Source organism: Macrobrachium nipponense, chromosome 1 (assembly GCF_015104395.2).
Source record: "Macrobrachium nipponense isolate FS-2020 chromosome 1, ASM1510439v2, whole genome shotgun sequence".
NCBI classification, from domain to species: domain Eukaryota; kingdom Metazoa; phylum Arthropoda; class Malacostraca; order Decapoda; family Palaemonidae; genus Macrobrachium; species Macrobrachium nipponense.
The window spans coordinates 34323522-34342895 of record NC_087200.1 but is presented as its reverse complement, the minus strand read 5'-3'; the positions used below and the strand labels follow the sequence as shown (position 1 = coordinate 34342895).

The window sequence follows — 19374 nt, the reverse complement described above, 5'->3', positions numbered from 1 at the left end:
GGTGATTTTCGCCGGAAAATCCTGGGAATAGGTGAATCCCCCGCAAATAGTTGGTAGATATGGTCCAGAGAGAAATCCGCGAATCAGTGAGTCCACGAATCCGGAGAACGCGAATACGGGGGAACACTGTATATCTATATGTATATATACATACATATATTTATCTATATATCAATATATCTATCTGCATATATATACAGTGGTCCACCCGTATTCGCGTTCTCCGGATTCGCGAATACGGGGGGAACACTGTATATCTATATGTATATATACATACATATATTTATCTATATATCAATATATCTATCTGCATATATATACAGTGGTCCACCCGTATTCGCGTTCTCCGGATTCGCGGACTCACACATTCGCGGATTTTTCTTTGGAACCTATCTAGAAATTATTCGCGAATGGACTCGCCCATTCGCGGAATATTTTGACGAAAATAATCACTAATTAGTGTATTTTGATGATTATGTTCATGACTAAATACATTTTTATGATACAAAAATGATTTACTAATTTTCAAATATTAATTTTGATTAATACTGTATTAGTAAGTTCAATAAGTTTAAATGATATCACATAATAAAAACAATAATTCTCTCTCTCTCTCTGCTACAAAGATGTGTTTTTTTGTATGATAAATAAATGATTTACTATTTTCAAATATTAATATTAATTTATACAACAATAATATCAATTCATTAAGAAAATACCATAGTGAATTAGTAAGATTTTAGCTTATAAATTTTAAAAATTATGGAAGAATGAAGGAAATCCCAGTCTTCTTTCTCTAACTCCAGGTACTAAAACTCTCAGATATATGTATCAAGTTAAGTGACAGGAGGGAGAAGGAGCTGTTTTGTTGCTGCCATCAAGTGCTCATGAAATTCCCCCCCCCCTCTCCTCTCTCTCTCTCTCTCTCTCTCTCTCTCTCTCTCTCTCTCTCTCTCTCTCTCTCTCTCATTTACTGAAATTTTTTATAGTACTTGTACTATTTGTTTTTTATACTTTCAAATAATAATAATAATAATAATAATAATAATATACAACTACCTAGAGGAGACAAACACCATCCCCCACCAACAGAAAGGCTGCAGAAGGAAGTGTAGGGCACAAAAGACCAGCTCCTGATAGACAAAATGGTAATGAAGAACAGTAGGAGAAGGAAAACCAACCTAAGCATGGCATGGATAGACTATAAGAAAGCCTTCGACATGATACCACACACATGGCTAATAGAATGCCTGAAAATATATTTGGCAGAGGAAAACACCATCAGCTTCCTCAAAAATACAATGCGCAACTGGAATACAATACTTACAAGCTCTGGAATAAGACTAGCAGAGGTTAATATCAGGAGAGGGATCTTCCAGGGCGACTCACTGTCCCCACTACTCTTCGTAGTAGCCATGATTCCCATGACAAAGTACTACAGAAGATGGATGCCAGGTACCAACCAAATCAACAAAAGAGGCAACAGAATCAACCATCTGATGTCATGGACGACATCAAGCTGTATGGTAAGAGCATCAAGGAAATAGATACCCTAATCCAGACTGTAAGGATTGTATCTGGGGACATCAGGATGGAGTTTGGAATAGAAAAATGCGCCTTAGTCAACATACAAAAAGGCAAAGTAACGAAAACTGAAGGGAGCAACATCAAACACATAGATGAGACAGGATACAAATACCTGGGAATAATGGAAGGAGGGGATATAAAACACCAAGAGATGAAGGACACGATCAGGAAAGAATATATGCAGAGACTCAAGGCTATACTCAAGTCAAAACTCAACGCCGGAAATATGATAAAAGCCATAAACACATGGCAGTGCCAGTAATCAGATACAGCGCAGGGAATAGTGGAATGGACAAAGGCAGAACTCCGCAGCATAGATCAGAAAACTAGGAAACATATGACAATACACAAAGCACTACACCCAAGAGAAATACGGACAGACTATACATAACACGAAAGGAAGGAGGGAGAGGATACTAAGTATAGAGGACTGCGTCAACATCGAGAACAGAGCACTGGCAATATCTGAAAACCAGTGAAGACGAGTGGCTAAAGAGTGCATGGGAAGAAGGACTAATAAAAGTAGACGAAGACCCAGAAATATACAGAGACAGGAGAATGACAGACAGAAGAGGACTGGCACAACAAACCAATGCACGGACAATATGAGACAGACTACAAGAAACTAGCCAGCGATGACACATGGCTATGGCTACAGAGGGGAGAGCTAAAGAAGGAAACTGAAGGAATGATAACAGCGGCACAAGATCAGGCCCTAAGAACCAGATATGTTCAAAGAACGATAGACGGAAATAACATCTCTCCCATATGTAGGAAGTGCAATACAAAAAATGAAAACCATAATCACATAGCAAGCGAATGCCGGCACTTGCACAGAACCAGTACAAAAAGAGGCCATGATTCAGTCGCAAAAGCCCTCCACTGGAGCCTGTGCAAGAAACACCAGCTACCTTGCAGTAATAAGTGGTACGAGCACCAACCTGAGGGAGAGATAGAAAACGATCAGGCAATGATCCTCTAGGACTATGGTATCAGAACGGATAGGGTGATACGTGCAAACAGACCAGACGTGACGTTGATTGACAAAGTCAAGAAGAAAGTATCACTCATTGATGTCGCAATACCATGGGACACCAGAGTCGAAGAGAAAGAGAGGGGAAAAAATGGATAAGTATCAAGACCTGAAAATAGAAATAAGAAGGATATGGGATATGCCAGTGGAAATCGTACCCATAATCATAGGAGCACTAGGCACGATCCCAAGATCCCTGAAAAGGAATCTAGAAAAACTAGAGGCTGAAGTACCTCCAGGACTCATGCAGAAGAGTGTGATCCTAGAAACGGCACACATAGTAAGAAAAGTGATGGACTCCTAAGGAGGCAGGATGCAACCCGGAACCCCACACTATAAATACCACCCAGTCGAATTGGAGAACTGTGATAGAGCAAAAAAAAATAATAATAAAATAAAATAACAATAATAATAATAATAATAACTGTAATTACAAAATTTATATTATGTGATAGTATTTTAAAGAAATACAATACGTACTAATCTATCCATGTCACTTTTAATTAAGGTTAACTCTCTCTCTCTCTCTCTCGCTCTCTCTCTCTCTCTCTCTCTGTTGCCACACAAGATAATGTGTCATAGTGGTAAATCCCTCCCTCTCTTTCGCTGGAAGCGTTATAAGTATTTTTTAAGAGAACAGAGAGAGATAAACACACTCTCTCTCTCTCTCTCTCTCTCTCTCTCTCTCTCTCTCTCTCTCTCTCTCTTTTACGAGATGAAAGAATTTTTATGGTACTAGTATGTAAAATGTTTATTGATAATTTCAGTTATTTAATAATAATAATAATAATAATAATAATAATAATAATAATAATAATAATAATAATAATAAAACTGTAATTACAAAATTCATAATGGTAGTATTTTAAAGAGATGAAAATTACCTTGCCATTTCACTTGTAAGGATAACTCCTCTTTCTTACTGAGATGAGAGAATTTTTTATGGTAGATGCACGTGTTTATTTTATTTTCAAATAAAAATAATAATAGTAGTAGTAGTAATAATACGATAACTAATTTCAAATGAAAATTCTTCCCTTCGTCTTTTCCTGTATCAATTTCCCTACCTCAACTCCAGTGACGCTTGGAGCTGGGAAAGTAACAATGCCATACAATGGTCAACGAATTTAATGGTTTTATGTAATTTCTCTCTCTCTCTCTCTCTCTCTCTCTCTTACTGAGATGAGATCATTTTCATGGACATGTATGTAATAAGTTTATCATTAATATTTTCCAATAATAATACTATAAAAACTGTAAGTACAAAATTCATATGTGATATAAATACAACAATCATTCCATTTCTCTCTTTTAAATACTGTAAGGACAACTCTCTCTCTCTCTCTATCTCTCTCTTCTCCACAAGATACTTGTCATAGTGGTAACTCTGTCTCTCTTGGCTGCAAGTGTTATAAGTAGCTACGTATGTAAGTGTATACCTTTAAGGCTACTAATGTTTAGGATTACTTTGAAATTATATTAATACAATCTCTAAGATTAATACAGTAATATGATAATAATTTAAGGTAAATTTGATGCAGGATGTTACATAATGGTATACTTTTTGGTGTTTCTATTTTCCCTTTCTTCTTCTTTTATCTCTCTCACTCTCAGCAAAAGAAGTGATAGACAGACAAACATAATTGCACAGTCCTCTCTTTCTCTCTTCTCTGGAAAAATATATGTATTTATGGGAGGGGAAAACAAAAAAAGTTGCTACAGACGTTCATTTCAATCTATTGAAATCGTAAGGAGTTATTCTCTCTCTCTCTCTCTCTCTCTCTCTCTCTGCTATTGGCTGTTTATATATTTCTAATGGTAAAATGTTTAAGATGGACTTTTAAAAATGATATTTTAATAATAACACCAATCAATGGTATATTTGATGTAGGATAATACTTTAAGTAGACATTTGGTATTTGTGATTTCACATACAGTTGTTTCCCTTGTAAAAAGAAAATGGATGTCTCAAATAGTAACAGTATGAAAGAAAATGTGCATGATTGAATACTTATGGGGGTACTGAATATTTTTCACATACGTAACTAAGTCATGCAGTACGTACATAGTATGTATTTATGTATAACCATAAAATGTAAGATTTACTTTAAAACAGTATTAATAATATTTCAAAGATTAATATGAACCATAATAGGATATTTTATGTATATTGATGAACGATGGTCTTTTTAGGGATACTTTGGTGTTTGCATGCTCAGGAAAGGAGTTTATGAGCATTTTTAGAGGGGGTTCCAAACATTCGCGGATTTTAACTATTCGCGGGGGGGAGGGGGGTCTGGTACGCATTCCCCGCGAATACGGGGGACCACTGTATATATATATATATATATATATATATATATATATATATATATATTTTTGTCTGTGCCTGTTGATTCAGTAGGTATCTTTAACGTTATGTAGGAACAATTATATGGGTTCTAATAAAGTTAAAATTACATTCTCATGACATTGCATATTTAACTTTCTCACAAGGTATCGAATAGAGAAATGATTTTGAAAGCCTTGTCTGTCGTCAGTTTGTTTACAAGATGCTGGACATGGCGGAAAAAAAAATGTTTAACCAAACACGTTTTAAAACTTTTGCTAACAATGCTCTCCAAAATATCAGAGTAGCTGAACATGCCATAAAAATGCTGTTTGTTAAAACGGATTTTATTATCTTTTATAGTGATGATATTTCTAGTCTTTGTCATTAAATAAACTTGGCAGTACATACTGACGCCCAGAAGTTACTGTTTACATTGAAATGCCTTGTTTTCAATCTATATCAGTATTTCATGGGCAACAAGTGTGCGTGTGTGTGTGTAATATATGTATATTTTATATATATATATATATATATATATATATATATATATATATATATATATATATATATATATATATATAACACACACACACACACACACACATATATATATATATATATATATATAATATATATATATATATATATATATATATATATATATATATATATATATATATATATATATATATATATATATGTGTGTGTGTGTGTGTGTGTGTGTCTGTGTGTGTGTGTGTGTGTAAATGTTGCTCATGAATCACTGAAAAATGTTGAAAAGGTATTTCAATGTTAACAGTTACTTTTAGGCCTAAGTATGTACTTCTGAGTTTATTTAATGACAAAAGCTAAAAATAGGATCACGTTTGTTTGGCATGTTCAGCTACTGTAGTATTTTTTAGAGCATTGTTTAGCAAAGGTTTTGAAACCGTGTTTGGCAAAACATATTCTTAAATCCCGTCATATCAAGCATCTTGTAAACAAATTGACGACAGACAAGGCTATCAAACTCATTTCTTTCTATTTGATCCCTTGTGAGAAAGTAGAATACATACTGCCATGAGAATGTAATTTTAGATTTTTTGGAATACATAAAACTGTTCCTACAAAACGTGAAAAAACCTACTGAACCAACAGGTACCTACAGGCTAGCATTTCGTTGACCAAGATTCATGGCTCGTTACCATTTTTAGCCGTTTTCTTTATATAAAAAAAATTGTTCTTACACATGCAAAACCACATGTTATTAGATTAAGGTTTAAATCATATAGCATCTTACCAAATGAGTAGTTTGAGGCATAGGTAGCCTAGGCTACCAAACTTCAACTTCTTGCTATCACCCATCTATGAGATATAGGTAGGCCAAAACAAATGAAACCAAGATTTGTTACACACAAAAATAAAACTTTTTTTTTTTTTTTTTTTTTTTTGATTGGAATAATAATAGTCGTTTTCTACTGGTTGTTCACACCATCCTGCAATTCTCTCGCGGTGTAACTTTTCAATATATATATACCTATTTCGTCGAGAACTCACGTTCGATAAAAATGACAGTCAAACAACTCTAATTGTGCCGGAATATATCTAGTTTATGAAATAGTATGAAATAGACAGTATCCTATAGGCCTACCTACTATAAACACTTCCAAATGACTGACAAAATAGCTATATAGGATAGGCTAGGTAGCTTGCATCCTACGAGGCTGAACACAACCATAACCTACAGGCTAACTTCCTAAGTAGTACTAAAGTTAAGTAAATCTTAGTTTCACCAAACCACTGAGCTGATTAACAGCTCTCCTAGGGCTGGCCCGAAGGAACGGGACCTACAGCTTATTGTGGGATCCGAAGCACATACCTAGTATCGAGAAATGAATTTCTACATCACCAGAAATTAATTCCTCTGGTTCCGCCTTGGCCGAGAAGAGAATCGAACTACGGACCACCGGAATGGTAGCCGAGCGCGAAATGCACCCGGCCAACGTGGAACTCCGAAATAGGTAGTACTACTGCTACCAACAATTTTCAGTAAGCATCAAAATAATTTTTCCTTTGTATATCGACTGACATCGCCAGTCGTCGTATGTGCCACAAAGTATTACTATGCTGATAATAAACGACGTGTTAACAGAACCAGTGATGCTACTGTAAACAACACAAATGGTATCCCACTTGGACAATATTGTGGGTAAATAAAGTTCAGTAGCCTATACTTTGCTTACCCGAGAAATTTTTTAGTCCACTTCTCTTGAAGAATTCTTGTAACCATTTCTGCAACTATACACTACACAAAGTACCATTCTGAATGATGAACGAAAAAAAAAAAAAAAACACGAAACAATATACACCATTACAATTACCACTATCCGAGGTGTTACTGTTAGAACTTAGAGTATGGCAAACACCGCCTGGTGGTGGCCCATCGAACTAACTATCACTTTGTGTTGGTCTGCCAGCTAGAAACCACACAGATCACAACTCTGGTAATTATTGGCCCCCAGTGATCGAAACTCTTGGAAAACCTGAAATGAATGAGTCAACCTTGCTTACTTTTTCAGTATTTTACATTTCCATGAAAAGGGGAACAGGAGAATGAGTATCAACTTCGTAAACGTCGAACAGAAATATGCAGATACTTATGCTTGGTTCAAACGACGTCATGGATATACTATTTTCTTATAAAACAAGATGGTTGTTAATTTTATCGTAAATTTGATCACTGGTAGTTTATGAGAACGTAGACAAAAAACGTCAGTTGTGTTATTAAACCAAAGACAATATACTACTGAAAACAGTCGAGTTAAACTGTTCCTTCACACAAGGGAAAATACAGAGTTGTTCATCATGAACTCATTGCTTTTTTTGGTATTTCTACAGAAGCAGTCCGCACGGACTGCAAGGAACGTAACCGCGTATACGACATCCACTAGGGATTGGGGGACGTCCAAGGCCTATACCTATGCCTTGGGGACGTCCAATGTATTTCGCCGTGTTTAGTATTGGCCCCTGGGGGGTTAATTATAATCGTCCGAATAAATATTACTTAAAATTCTTGTTCAGTAGGTAAAACTGCATAAGAAAAAAAAAAAAACCGCAACTGCCATAGTCTAGGCCGCCGCGGATAAGTACCCTAGATCTACCTTTTTTTTTTTTTTTTTTTTTTTTCCTTTACGGAAAATAACGGAATGAATCCAGTTTCCTGCCTGAGTGGGCGCAGTCTTTTTAAAAGTAAAAAGAGAAAGGAAGAAAATGAAGATCAACGGAAGAGAGAAACGATTTGGCAAACTGGCTCTTTTGACGGTCACAGCACGCTTTGTTAACAAGGAAACTTATTACTTCGTTTATCTAAAGTAATTTTCAGAAAATGTAAATTAAGATCGGTTTCATATTTTCATATTTAGGAGCTCGATCAGCAGAGCCAGGTTTCTTTCATCTGGGATCATCTTTCAGATGTTGCTTTGTTAAATATTCTAAAAAGTATCTGTTAATAACTTCTATATTATTAATATATTCCTCAGAACGTGAACTTCTGTAGGATTTACCGCCTTGGGTATATTCTTCTCTTTACACTATATGGTAATTTACCATTTATCGTCACATTGCTAACCGCTTAAATCCTTTGAGTGTGAAAGTAAAGATTGTACAAAGAAAAAGCTTCTTTCCCTACATTTCTTAGACGATTTCCCAAAAACTTTATCATTCCTTTTCATATTTGTTTCATTTCAAGTTAGTCCACAATCACTACTCACTTTTGCCTAATAACAATGGCATAGTGATTTCTAAACTAATGAAATGTCTCTTGCTGCCAGTCAAATCAACTTACCAACTCTAAACGGGACAAGGAATGGCTGGAATTTCCTCGCATTAAAAACTCAGCTTACGATTGACGAAGGCTTCAGTTTTAACTCCGTTTCAACGTAACCTTTATCTGTTTATTTATTCTTCAAGTATAAGCAGCAGTTCAGTCCCATGGGAAGAGCGTCACGGTGGTCCAGTGTCTGAAGGAACTTTTCACGTATTAGGTCTATCTTAGGATAACGTTGTCTTATCCACAGGAAAGGCATTTTACCAGATCTTTTGATCGGGATGATATTTATAAAGGAAGGAATTATTGCTAAATGTTAGCATCGAGCTGACATGTCCAATGGGTCAAGAGTTCGATAGACCATGGGATAAATTATGTTCACATGTCCCTGGTCAGGATTTATTGATAAAAGCAAATATTAATTTATATGTCCATGCAAGGAGCATTTCACCAGAATCTTCAGATCTCAGATAGAGTCCCCTTTCCAGACAATGTTTGAACTTCAGAAGTTCAACGAAGGTGCAATACATTACGACCCTAGTACTATTCTCCCTGCAGTTTAGTACGTTTTTGTTTATTTGTTATTTGTATTTTTTCCTTTCTTAAGTAAGCGGGGTCTCTTCTTTCTGTATTACCTGTTACCTCGTCTTACCTCTTTTTAAATAGTTCCACGTTGGCCGAGTGCATTTCGCGCTCGGCTATCAATCCGGTGGTCCAAAGTTCGATTCTCGGCTCGGCCAACGCGGAACCAGAGGAATTTATTTCTGGTGATAGAAATTCATTTCTCGATACAATGTGGTTCGGATCCCACAATAAGCTGTAGGTCCCGTTGCTAGGTAACCAACTGGTTCCTAGTCACGTAAAAATATATCTAATCCTTCGGGCCAGCCCTAGGAGAGCTGTTAAACAACTCAATCAGCTCAGTGGTCTGGTAAAACTAAGGTATACTTAACTTCATCCTAATGAACGCCATATTCCTTGGAAGCTCGAATTTCAAGTCAATGGCCCCCATTGAGCTTGTTTCAAATTAACGAATAGGGTTCATCTTCTGCATAAAAGAAAACTGATAGACCTACAACTGTCGGAAGTTTCTCAAGAAACACTGACCATGAGATCATGAGTTTAGAAACAGCTCATCTTTTAAAGAAGGTAAGAAATATCATAATCTTGCCTTCTTTAAGCTTGTTTGTTAAAAAATGAACAAAGTATGCATGTTAATGTTACCTAAGATATGGCGATAATCTTAAACTGCTCTCTGGATAACCAGTTATATACTCTGCAGCTTTTTGCATCCTTGAGCGGAATCATTTTGCCATTTGACAAGAATGTTCCCTATTTCTTGATCTTGTTCTCAGTTTTCTTTCGAGGCTTCCTTTTTATTGTAAGCTTTCTTACTTTGTAGTACAGTTTTATTTTACTGCGTTATTTTTACGCATATTTATTAGCACCGGTTTCGTCGAACTTAGTGAATGAAAGACAGAATAGTACTAAAATCATTGTTATATTACGACCGATTCAAATAATCATTTTGTTATAAAAAATACAATGGCTGTGCAATGGAGTCTCATGACTTGATTCTGCGATGAAAAACAAATGAAGAAGATGAGATGAATTATATGAAGGCGATGAGGAACGCAGGTCCGAAGCCCATTCAGCAGTCTACGAGTAGCGGGGTCTGTTATAATATGGCTTGTACACTGTTGGGTGGGATGGTCTGTAGGCTGGTCTGAAAAGATAATAAAACTGTATTATAAGACTCCGGTGGTCTTTTCTCAACAGGATTCTATTGGTATGATTATCAACGGTCGACATGAAGGGTTCATTTATTACCTGTAATCGTTTAGACCTTGTTGAATTCCAAAAATGTGTCCGTGGTTGTAAGCGCCGTAGCCAGGATAAGCATCTGCATCGGCTTCAGAAATAGCTACGGCAATGGCTACGGCAGAGTAGGCTACGGTCAAGATAGCCAGCGCCATCGCCTGGAGGATAATAATAAAAGAAGACGAATAGTTATTCATGATGCGTGAAATGATTAGGGGGAAGTAAGTCTACCACAGGGCTAATAATATATCCCGGGGAATCTTTAATTAAAGTAATACTTGTTTAACACTAATTGTTTGTTGGTATTTGTGTTTCACTGAATTTTCAAATGGTGCTTATTTACTTAGATAAAAAATAATACAAGCCTAGAAAACTGGTATGAGAGGCAAGGGTAAAATTTGTCACAAATTTCTAATGTCATGACGTCTACTTTCTCTGTTTTTAGTTATTGTTGCCAGGAGCGTCCTCTCATCACTGAAGTCTCTTCCGTACTAGACTTGAGAAACAAATCTGCTCAAGATACGTAAACAGTAAATAAGTGAAGCGATTACTTACGATTAATCTGATGAAGATCATTGTCGGGAACGGAATGCTCGTAGTGTATTCTTCAGACTCAGGAGAGCGAATGATGTTCAACTGAGGAACGTTTGAGATTATATTCAAAAATGAGCATCTTCCAGAGAATCCAGTCTCAGTTGCCTGCGCTTGAATAAACTGGTTATTTAAAACAACATTTACAGAAAAGATTATCCTCTGTGAAGTGAATATCATATAAAAAATGTGGAAATTCACTGGTTTTCTTCCTTATCAGAGAGCAAAATTCTAGGTTTGTGGAGCTTCTAGCTAGCCATAAATGTGCTAACTGGGAACAGTTAGAAGTAGCTTTCACTCTGGGGAAGTCACCAAGAAAAACGTAGGGACTTTTGGCGGGTTTTCCTACTTGGGAATTTCACCGAAAGTATTTCGTGATCCCGAAGCACCGATTTTTTTCTTGGAAATATAATATAGCCAATGATTACACACACACACACACACACACACACACACATATATATATATATATATATATATATATATATATATATATATATATATATATATATACTATATATATATATATATATATATATATATATATATATATATATATATATATATATATATATGCATATATATATATATATATATATATATATATATATATATATATATAAATATAGGTATAAGCCAAGCCACGAAGGAAACATGAAACAACGGTTTTTCGGCAAGACCTTTTGACTCAACGTCCTTTACTTAGCAGACAAACTGACTTACATGAGAAATTGAGGGTACAGGAAAGGTCGTATAAGGGACAGATAGGGATTATAAGGAGATTAGTTCCTAGAATCCGACACACCTGGAGAATGAGTAGCGTTTCCAAACAAGCATAAACATGGGTACAATTTAAGAACAAAAAGATTAAGTCCAACTGTTCAGACACAGGGACAAGACAATTAAATTGTACCCATGTTATGCTTGTTTGGAAAGGCTACTCATTCTCCAGGTGTGTCGGTTTCTAGGTACTAATCTCCTTATAATCCCTATCTGTTCCTTATACAACCTTTCCTGTACCCTCAATTTCTCATGTAAGTCAGTTTGTCTGTTACGTAAAGGACGCCGAGTTGAAAGATCTTGTAGAAAATCCGTTGTTTATCTTTCCTTCGTGGCTTATACCTTCATTTATGGATTTATCACGTTCCAAACTTTCTTGATTCAGTTACACACACACACACACACACACACACACACACATATATATATATATATATATATATATATATATTTATTATTATTATTATTATTATTATATTTAAGAGAGTATTTTGCCTTCTGTGTAAAGATTATCAACAGTTGCTTAGACTATCCTTAAAATTCTTGTTTTTGGAGATCGGAAGATTTCTAAATTTCACTTCGCTTCATTTCTTACTAAGACCAAAGGACCTGGAACAATAAATATACTAAGAAATTTATTGCTTTAGATAACAACTCTCAGACTTGGAATGTCTTCCAGGATAAAATCGTCTAGTGACGTATATAGTAACATCCTGAGAGAGAGGAATGTAATTTTTCCCCTTCACTTTGCTATTCCTTTCGTTTCTTGGCAAAGATCTTTTCGCTGACATAAACTACACTGGCTTTCACTTATCGAATGACGCTTATTAATAATGGAAAATTGTTAAGTGAAAGCAATATTTTATAATTTATCTATTATTTTAGTAGATGAAACCTATTTAAGCTCACAAGGACCATGGAATTGAAATTCAAGCTTCCAAAGAACATTGGTTTCAACCTCCCACTGCAGACCCCACAATGCAACAGTAACTGATCATGATACAGAGCTAATGATTTTCCTCCCCCTGGGGGAAACGTTTGGGTGGCATGCCACGACACTACCCACTACACCAGCGGACCTTCTGTTATTAATTACATGACAGGTAAAACTCGTATTACGAAACAAGAACAGAAATTAGAGGAAGAAGTTAAATTATATATATTGTAATGAATGGTCGCGTGCTTAGTTAAGCTTTTCCATGTAAGCATATCATGATAAGCTGAGCCAATTCTGAGGTCCCTAGTTTTACAGACAAAATAGATTGACAGTCAACTCACATCAACCTGAGTCACAATTCATCCCATGTAGTATCATTCATTATTCTGTATATGCAGCCATTAAATAAGAAAAAATTGTTCAAATTTACATTCCCAAAGGGCCCTTTTATTGCTTTTTACAGGTGGGGCAAATAGCAAAAATAATGAAAATGGCGGCTTCTTTCCTTTTGCGATGGGAGCATTGAAGAATCTGCAAGCACTTGCCGATTGTGATATGCGACATGCTTATCTTATGTCGTCCTCGAGAGCTTTTATCATTTCAAGAGTTCCTGAGTGTTATCTTACGATCATAACTATGCTTTATGAAGGTGCAATATCTGCCCTGACGCAGATGGTAGTTGAGTCTCTGCATCACTATCATTCTCAAGACGGTTTTCCGATAAAGAGGCGTCTTGGATAATGGCACTCAAATCTACTTTAAGATCAATTTTGAACTTCATGTTTGAATGTTTATGTTTCATAATGGTTAGCTTTTTCCTTCATTGTTTTTTAATTAACTATAATATTCTCAAACACAAGAAGTAAATTTTAAACAAATGACAGTCTCCTTCACTTGGGTAATTTCTTTTATTAGTTCAAAAGGATCAAAGTTAATCTTACCCTCAGGGCCGTTTCTAGTTCATTAGGCGCCCCAGGCAAGAACTCGTTATGGCGCCCCACTTCCCTCCAGGCTGGAAATAATAACATAAACAATTTCGAACACAACTAGCATCTCAAGTTCCACAACAAAACAACATACTTTATTAATAAATCATCTTCACGTATATGTATACACAACAAGGAAAAGTATAGACTCAAAAGTATACAAACTATTTTTGTAAATTTTAATGGAATAACACCATTATACATTTTTATTGCAAATCCTACCTAAGATAAATTGAAAAAGGTAATCTTGTCAATCTAAAACCATAGAACTCAATGCATATATGTTGAGGGCTATGCTAAAACTATTATATACAAGTTTTCTTCACTGATTTTTCATATTTAAAACCTATCTCTTCTTGACTTTCTTGCAACAAAATCATCTATAGTGTCATCATACGAAATTTATTTGGATATTTCTCTATTAATACTAATTATTGCCAGCTCATTTAGGCGCTCCTGTAACATAGTAGACCTTAAATATGTTTTAATGAGCTTAAGTTTAGAGAATCTTCTCTCTGCAGATGCCACAGTCACAGGTGTAGTGACAGCAATTCTTAATGCCACCCACATGTTTGGATAGATCTCTTTCAGGCCTTTCTCCTCCAGAAAAACAAGAAGGTCTAATGTTGTCATATTTTGTTTTGGCCATTGTTTTGGAAATGACTGCATCCCTACAATCAGTTCATCATAATTTAAATCAGAATGATCCCCAGATGTGAGTGTATTACACAAATCTTTTGCCTGCTTTTCTAGCTCACTAGATGTCAGGTCAGAGAAGTTTATGAGAACACTGAATTTCTTTGCAACATCACTCATCATTCCTGTTCTCACGTGAAAATAATACTTCTCTCATTTATTTATATATTAATTTTGGATGGCAATTTGGTGGCCCCCAAGCAAATGGCGTCCCAGGCGACCGCCTGTGTCGCCTGTGCCTAGAAACGGCCCTGCAAGTTACCCTCCATTCTTCACCCTTTTTCCGCATGGTTCCCATTCTTGGAAGCATAGTAGACTTAGACCAAGTGGTGCCTTCAGTTTTACCAGCTGGCATCGGTCAGAATTCTGTGATCCCCAGAAAGAATATGCTTCATTTATTCCTCACTGTGATGGTAATTGCTTCCTAGCAAAGAAAGATAAAGGAAAGGAGAACGCATTTTCGAGAAGTTCGGCAGTAAGGAGGCTTTCGCGCTCCTTCTCGCGGCTGTTCTGGAATTGTCGGGCGTGTTGTGGAGCACAACATGCGCCAATGTGTCAGGAGAAATGCCGCGATTTCTGATGCAATACCTCGTCTAGATTCATCTAAGAAGTTCCGGAAATCTCGAGTCTGTGACGTTCGCCGTAGGCTCCGCCCCCTAAGTGCCGTATAAATACGATGGTCGTAGCAGGAGAGAGAGAGATTGTAAAAGAGAGATCACCAGTTAGTCACAGGGAGATAACCTCAGTAAGAGCCACAGATCAGAGTATTAGTGAGAGATCAGCAGCAGCAGAGATCATCCGAGAGAGATAAGAGAAAAAAGGAACCGACAAAGGATCAGAAAAAAAGTTGCTCGAGAGTTGGTTGGATACTGGTCTAGTCGTTTTCAGGAGTGGACGAATTATCTCGTGTTATCTCGACGTCGAGCAGACTTCAGAGACGAAAAGGTCCTGCTAGAGGTTTTGGGGAGTTCCTGCCTTAGAAGTAGACTATTTTCTGCAATACGGAGTCAAGAGGACGTCTGCAATCACCGTTTTCCTTTTGAGAAGCCATCGCTTCGAATTCCCAAATTGACTAGCAAGTATTTGAATTGCTTCACTGTTCCCCCACTTCATGCAGTGTAAGATTCTATCTTTTTATGTAAATAGGAGATACCATTCTGCATTTACCTATGTTAGTAAGTTTGTAGATAAATTTTGTTGTGTTAGCGTTTCTTTCTATATTCGTATCCCCAGTTTCAACTGTTGGTGTTGAAATATTTTTTTTTTATTATTTCATATCGAACCTGAAGCGGATCTCTCTCAGAGGCCGTAACACTCACTGGATCCAAAGGCTTTTAGCAATGGGCGCATCCAGAAATCGTCAGGTATTTTAAAAGCTAAAGGTAAAATTGCGGCGATTAATGATACAGATACCTGGCGAAAGTGATCTACAGGCTCAGAGCAACAGTGATATTTCAAACTCTGTCAGGTGTCTTTGAGAAATCAAGGATAGTGAAAAAAATAAATCTCCTTAGGCCTACAGAAATGAAACGTCAAGGAGAGAATCTGGGTTCGAATAAACTGATAACGATGAAAGGCGTTATTAGCAATAGAATGGCGGTTTGAAGAATGGAAGAGGTTGCCATTTTTAATTTTCTGCAAAAGAAAACTATTGCGTCGGCTTTGCCTGTCCATTCGCCCTCATATTTTAAAAGCTACTGAGGCTGGAGGGCTGCAAATTGGTAAGTTGATCAACCACACTCCAATCATCAAAAACACAACTTTGAAGCCCTCTAGCCTTGGTAGTTTTTATCTTATTTAAGGTAAAAGTTAGCCATAATAGTACTTCAGGTCGGCTATAGCTAATAACAACATTGGTCACCAACTGACTGTTGCTGAGTTTCATGGGCCGTGGCTGAGGCCACTACCGGACAGAAAACGCGATTGCACCGAAGTTGTTACTTGTTTGGTGTGGGGTGATTCAGCAAATATCTCCAAGAGGATGGGTAGTCTCAGGCTTTTAAGATTCGATGATGAAGCCAGAAAAAACAAAAGTGTCAGTTGGTTTGGAAACTCGTTGAAGATCATGAGGCCGTACGATCTAGGCCAGGTAGCTGCCCAGCCTTGTTAACAGCAAAATGGAACGTTGTATAGGATTCAAAAGGGAGAGAATGGGAGGATTAATTAGAGGAAGTCACTTGTAAAGTAAGTCATATCAACATTTCCTCTTGTTTTATAAATGATTTTTCCTAAGATCTAACTACCTCTGGTTGTTATGATAGCGATTAGTAGCAGATTTTTCTAGGAAACCTGAAGGACAAAGAAGATTTACGTTCAAATGTCATTTTGTACCTATATAAGGAAGATAATTCTGCGAAATTCCTTAACAAAACTGGAATACTATCAACTCATCCCTGAAATGGGCTTATGTTTAGAGACGAACAAGAATTACATATTCATTTTTTCCTTAACGACTTTGCGAAGGCTGAACCCCCTGATTCTTTGTTCAGCTCTGAATATCTGGACAAAAAAAAAAAAAAAAGGAAGTTTCAGGAAATCTGCGAATGGGATTTTTCCAAAATCTTCTGCAACGCATTTAATAATTGAAACTATACATTTTATTCAATAATTTCTATTCTGAATACTCGTCCAATGTTTAATACCGAGAATATCAGAAATTGTATTTTTCATTCAGTGTTAATTCCATGATATTCATATATTGGAGCTTAAATTTTTTTGGTGGAACAAACCCCGTGAATTTTCGTGGTCAGTCATGTACTATATACCTTATCAATATTAGTGCCATGTCTTTTTTTTTCTTTTTTACCAGAAAGAACAATAAATAAATATGATTCGCCGTCCTTCTCTTCTAAACAACCATCATTCTTCCAAAGGATTCACAGATCTTTCAGATAATGTAAACTATCTCAAGGTCATTCAAAGTCCAAAAGTCAGAAAAATACTTTTTATTAATCATAAAAATAAGACAAATCGCAGCTAATGAGGTCGGACTGAGCCATCCCGTATGTACTCGACAGCTCTTGAAGTTTCCTGGAATCGGTCGATGGGAAAAAAAGCGAAACAAAGGTGAATAACTTGAGATGATTTAACAATGATGAAATGAATGTTTTATTTATTTATATTTCTACGGCTACCAGTGGTGAGGTCTGTGGTAAGATGGCTTGTATATTGGGCGGTATGGCGGTCTGTAGACGGGCCTGTAGGCTGGTCTGGAAAGATCAAAATTGAATGTCAAAGATAACCTGTAATCCTGACTTCATGATCAAGACCAATTTCAGCAGTGTAATTAATGAACAGTATTAAATTCGAATACTATAATTATCTATTGTAGTTACCTGTAACCATGATGACCGTGTTCGTGTCCATAAGAGCCGTGGCCAGGATCAGCATCAGCTTCTGCAGTGGCTACGGCTACGTAAACCATAGCCAGCATAGCCACTACACCAACTACGAGAGGAGAAAGAAATAGGATATGTTTGAGAGAAAAATACTTAAATATCAAATGGAAACATTTCTTACTTGTTTTCATAATAAAAGTTTTATAAAATGACAGAAAGAAAAAATAGTAAAGAAAGCGTTTTCTGTGGAGGTAGCTTAAGTGATCATGCGCGTGTATGATTCGGGAATGAAATCTGAATACCTATTTTCGTCGTTAATCTTATAGTTTTGTTGCTTCTAGTGAAGTAATCGCAATTTTGTTAAAATCAGTCTCAAGACCTGTCCACACTTGGAATCATTGTTTGCAAACACTTTTTACCGCATATTTGTTTCCCATCCAGAATGGAAAACATTCAGTTTTTCTGTGTGTATTATATGTATAAATGCACATTTGTAATGTGTATATATGTGTGTGCATGTGTTTATATAAATACATATACATACATACAGGGTGTCCATAAAGTCCCATTACAAGTATTTATTGCTCAGAAACCATATAACAGAAATTAATGCATTTTTTTTTTTTTTTAGAATGTTCTACATTTACTCAAGTTTACATTCAGAGCACTTCACGCAATACATTCCGCATGTGCACCTCCAGTTGCCCTCACAATGTCGAGCCGATATTCCATCTCCCTCTATACGAGTTGCAGCATATCAACGTCAACTGTCTGGACAACAATAACAATGCGTCTACGAAGTGTGGCAGTTTCATGAAATGTTCTGAATGTAAACTTGAAAAAATGTAGAATATTCTACAAAAAAAACTGCATTACTCTATGTTATATGGTTTCTGAGCAATAAATACTTGTAATGGTACTGGGACTTTATGGACACCCTGTATATTTAAATACATATATGCACTTATACATACGTAGTATACATATAATTAATATATGTATATGTACATATACACATATACAACGGAATGTGCATATACATATATTTACATATGTACATGCACATATTACATGTGTAGATGTGCATATGTATATATTTATATGTAGCCTATACACATGCACTTATGTGTAGCACATATTATGTACCTATATGTACACATGCGCATGTGTGTGTGACACTCAGTTTTCTAAAAACTTCCTTATCCATCTTTTTATTTTTTCTTTCTCTTATTAATCCCACCTCGAATGCATTAAAACTGCCAAGTAAAATACAGAGGCTACTGCAACGACAAACATCCTGACAACTGAGGTCTGGACAGGAAACATTGTTTACAAACAGTTTGGAAACATGGACAGGCCTTTATATACGAAATACTCACAATGGTCTTCGCAGAGATCATTGTTTGGATTAAGTGTTGTTTATCGCGTGACTGGAACTGCATACTGAAGCTCAAGTCTTGGACTGTCA

The 19374-nt window shown here is 36.2% G+C and overlaps 1 protein-coding gene and 2 long non-coding RNA genes across 3 annotated transcripts; all 3 read right to left on the bottom strand.

The window, feature by feature from the left end:
* Positions 1 to 10239: 10239 nt before the first annotated feature.
* Positions 10240 to 11231, bottom strand: LOC135220120 (uncharacterized). The gene is made up of 3 exons (XR_010315576.1): positions 11134 to 11231; positions 10588 to 10736; positions 10240 to 10483 (listed from the first exon to the last, which is right to left on the bottom strand). It is a non-coding gene; the product is annotated as an uncharacterized LOC135220120 (long non-coding RNA).
* Positions 11232 to 14274: 3043 nt separating this feature from the next.
* On the bottom strand, positions 14275 to 14688 carry LOC135218732 (uncharacterized). Its single transcript, XM_064255182.1, has one exon. It carries the CDS (start codon positions 14686 to 14688, stop codon positions 14275 to 14277), a length of 414 nt encoding a protein of 137 aa, XP_064111252.1.
* A 2810-nt stretch (positions 14689 to 17498) lies between these two features.
* Positions 17499 to 19374, bottom strand: LOC135220119 (uncharacterized). Its single transcript, XR_010315575.1, has 3 exons — positions 19286 to 19374; positions 17904 to 18015; positions 17499 to 17777 (listed from the first exon to the last, which is right to left on the bottom strand). It is a non-coding gene; the product is annotated as an uncharacterized LOC135220119 (long non-coding RNA).

Bases quoted from the DNA above. Each gene is read 5' to 3' on its own strand.
- LOC135218732 (XM_064255182.1), bottom strand. From the start codon at position 14,688: ATGAGTGATGTTGCAAAGAAATTCAGTGTTCTCATAAACTTCTCTGAC.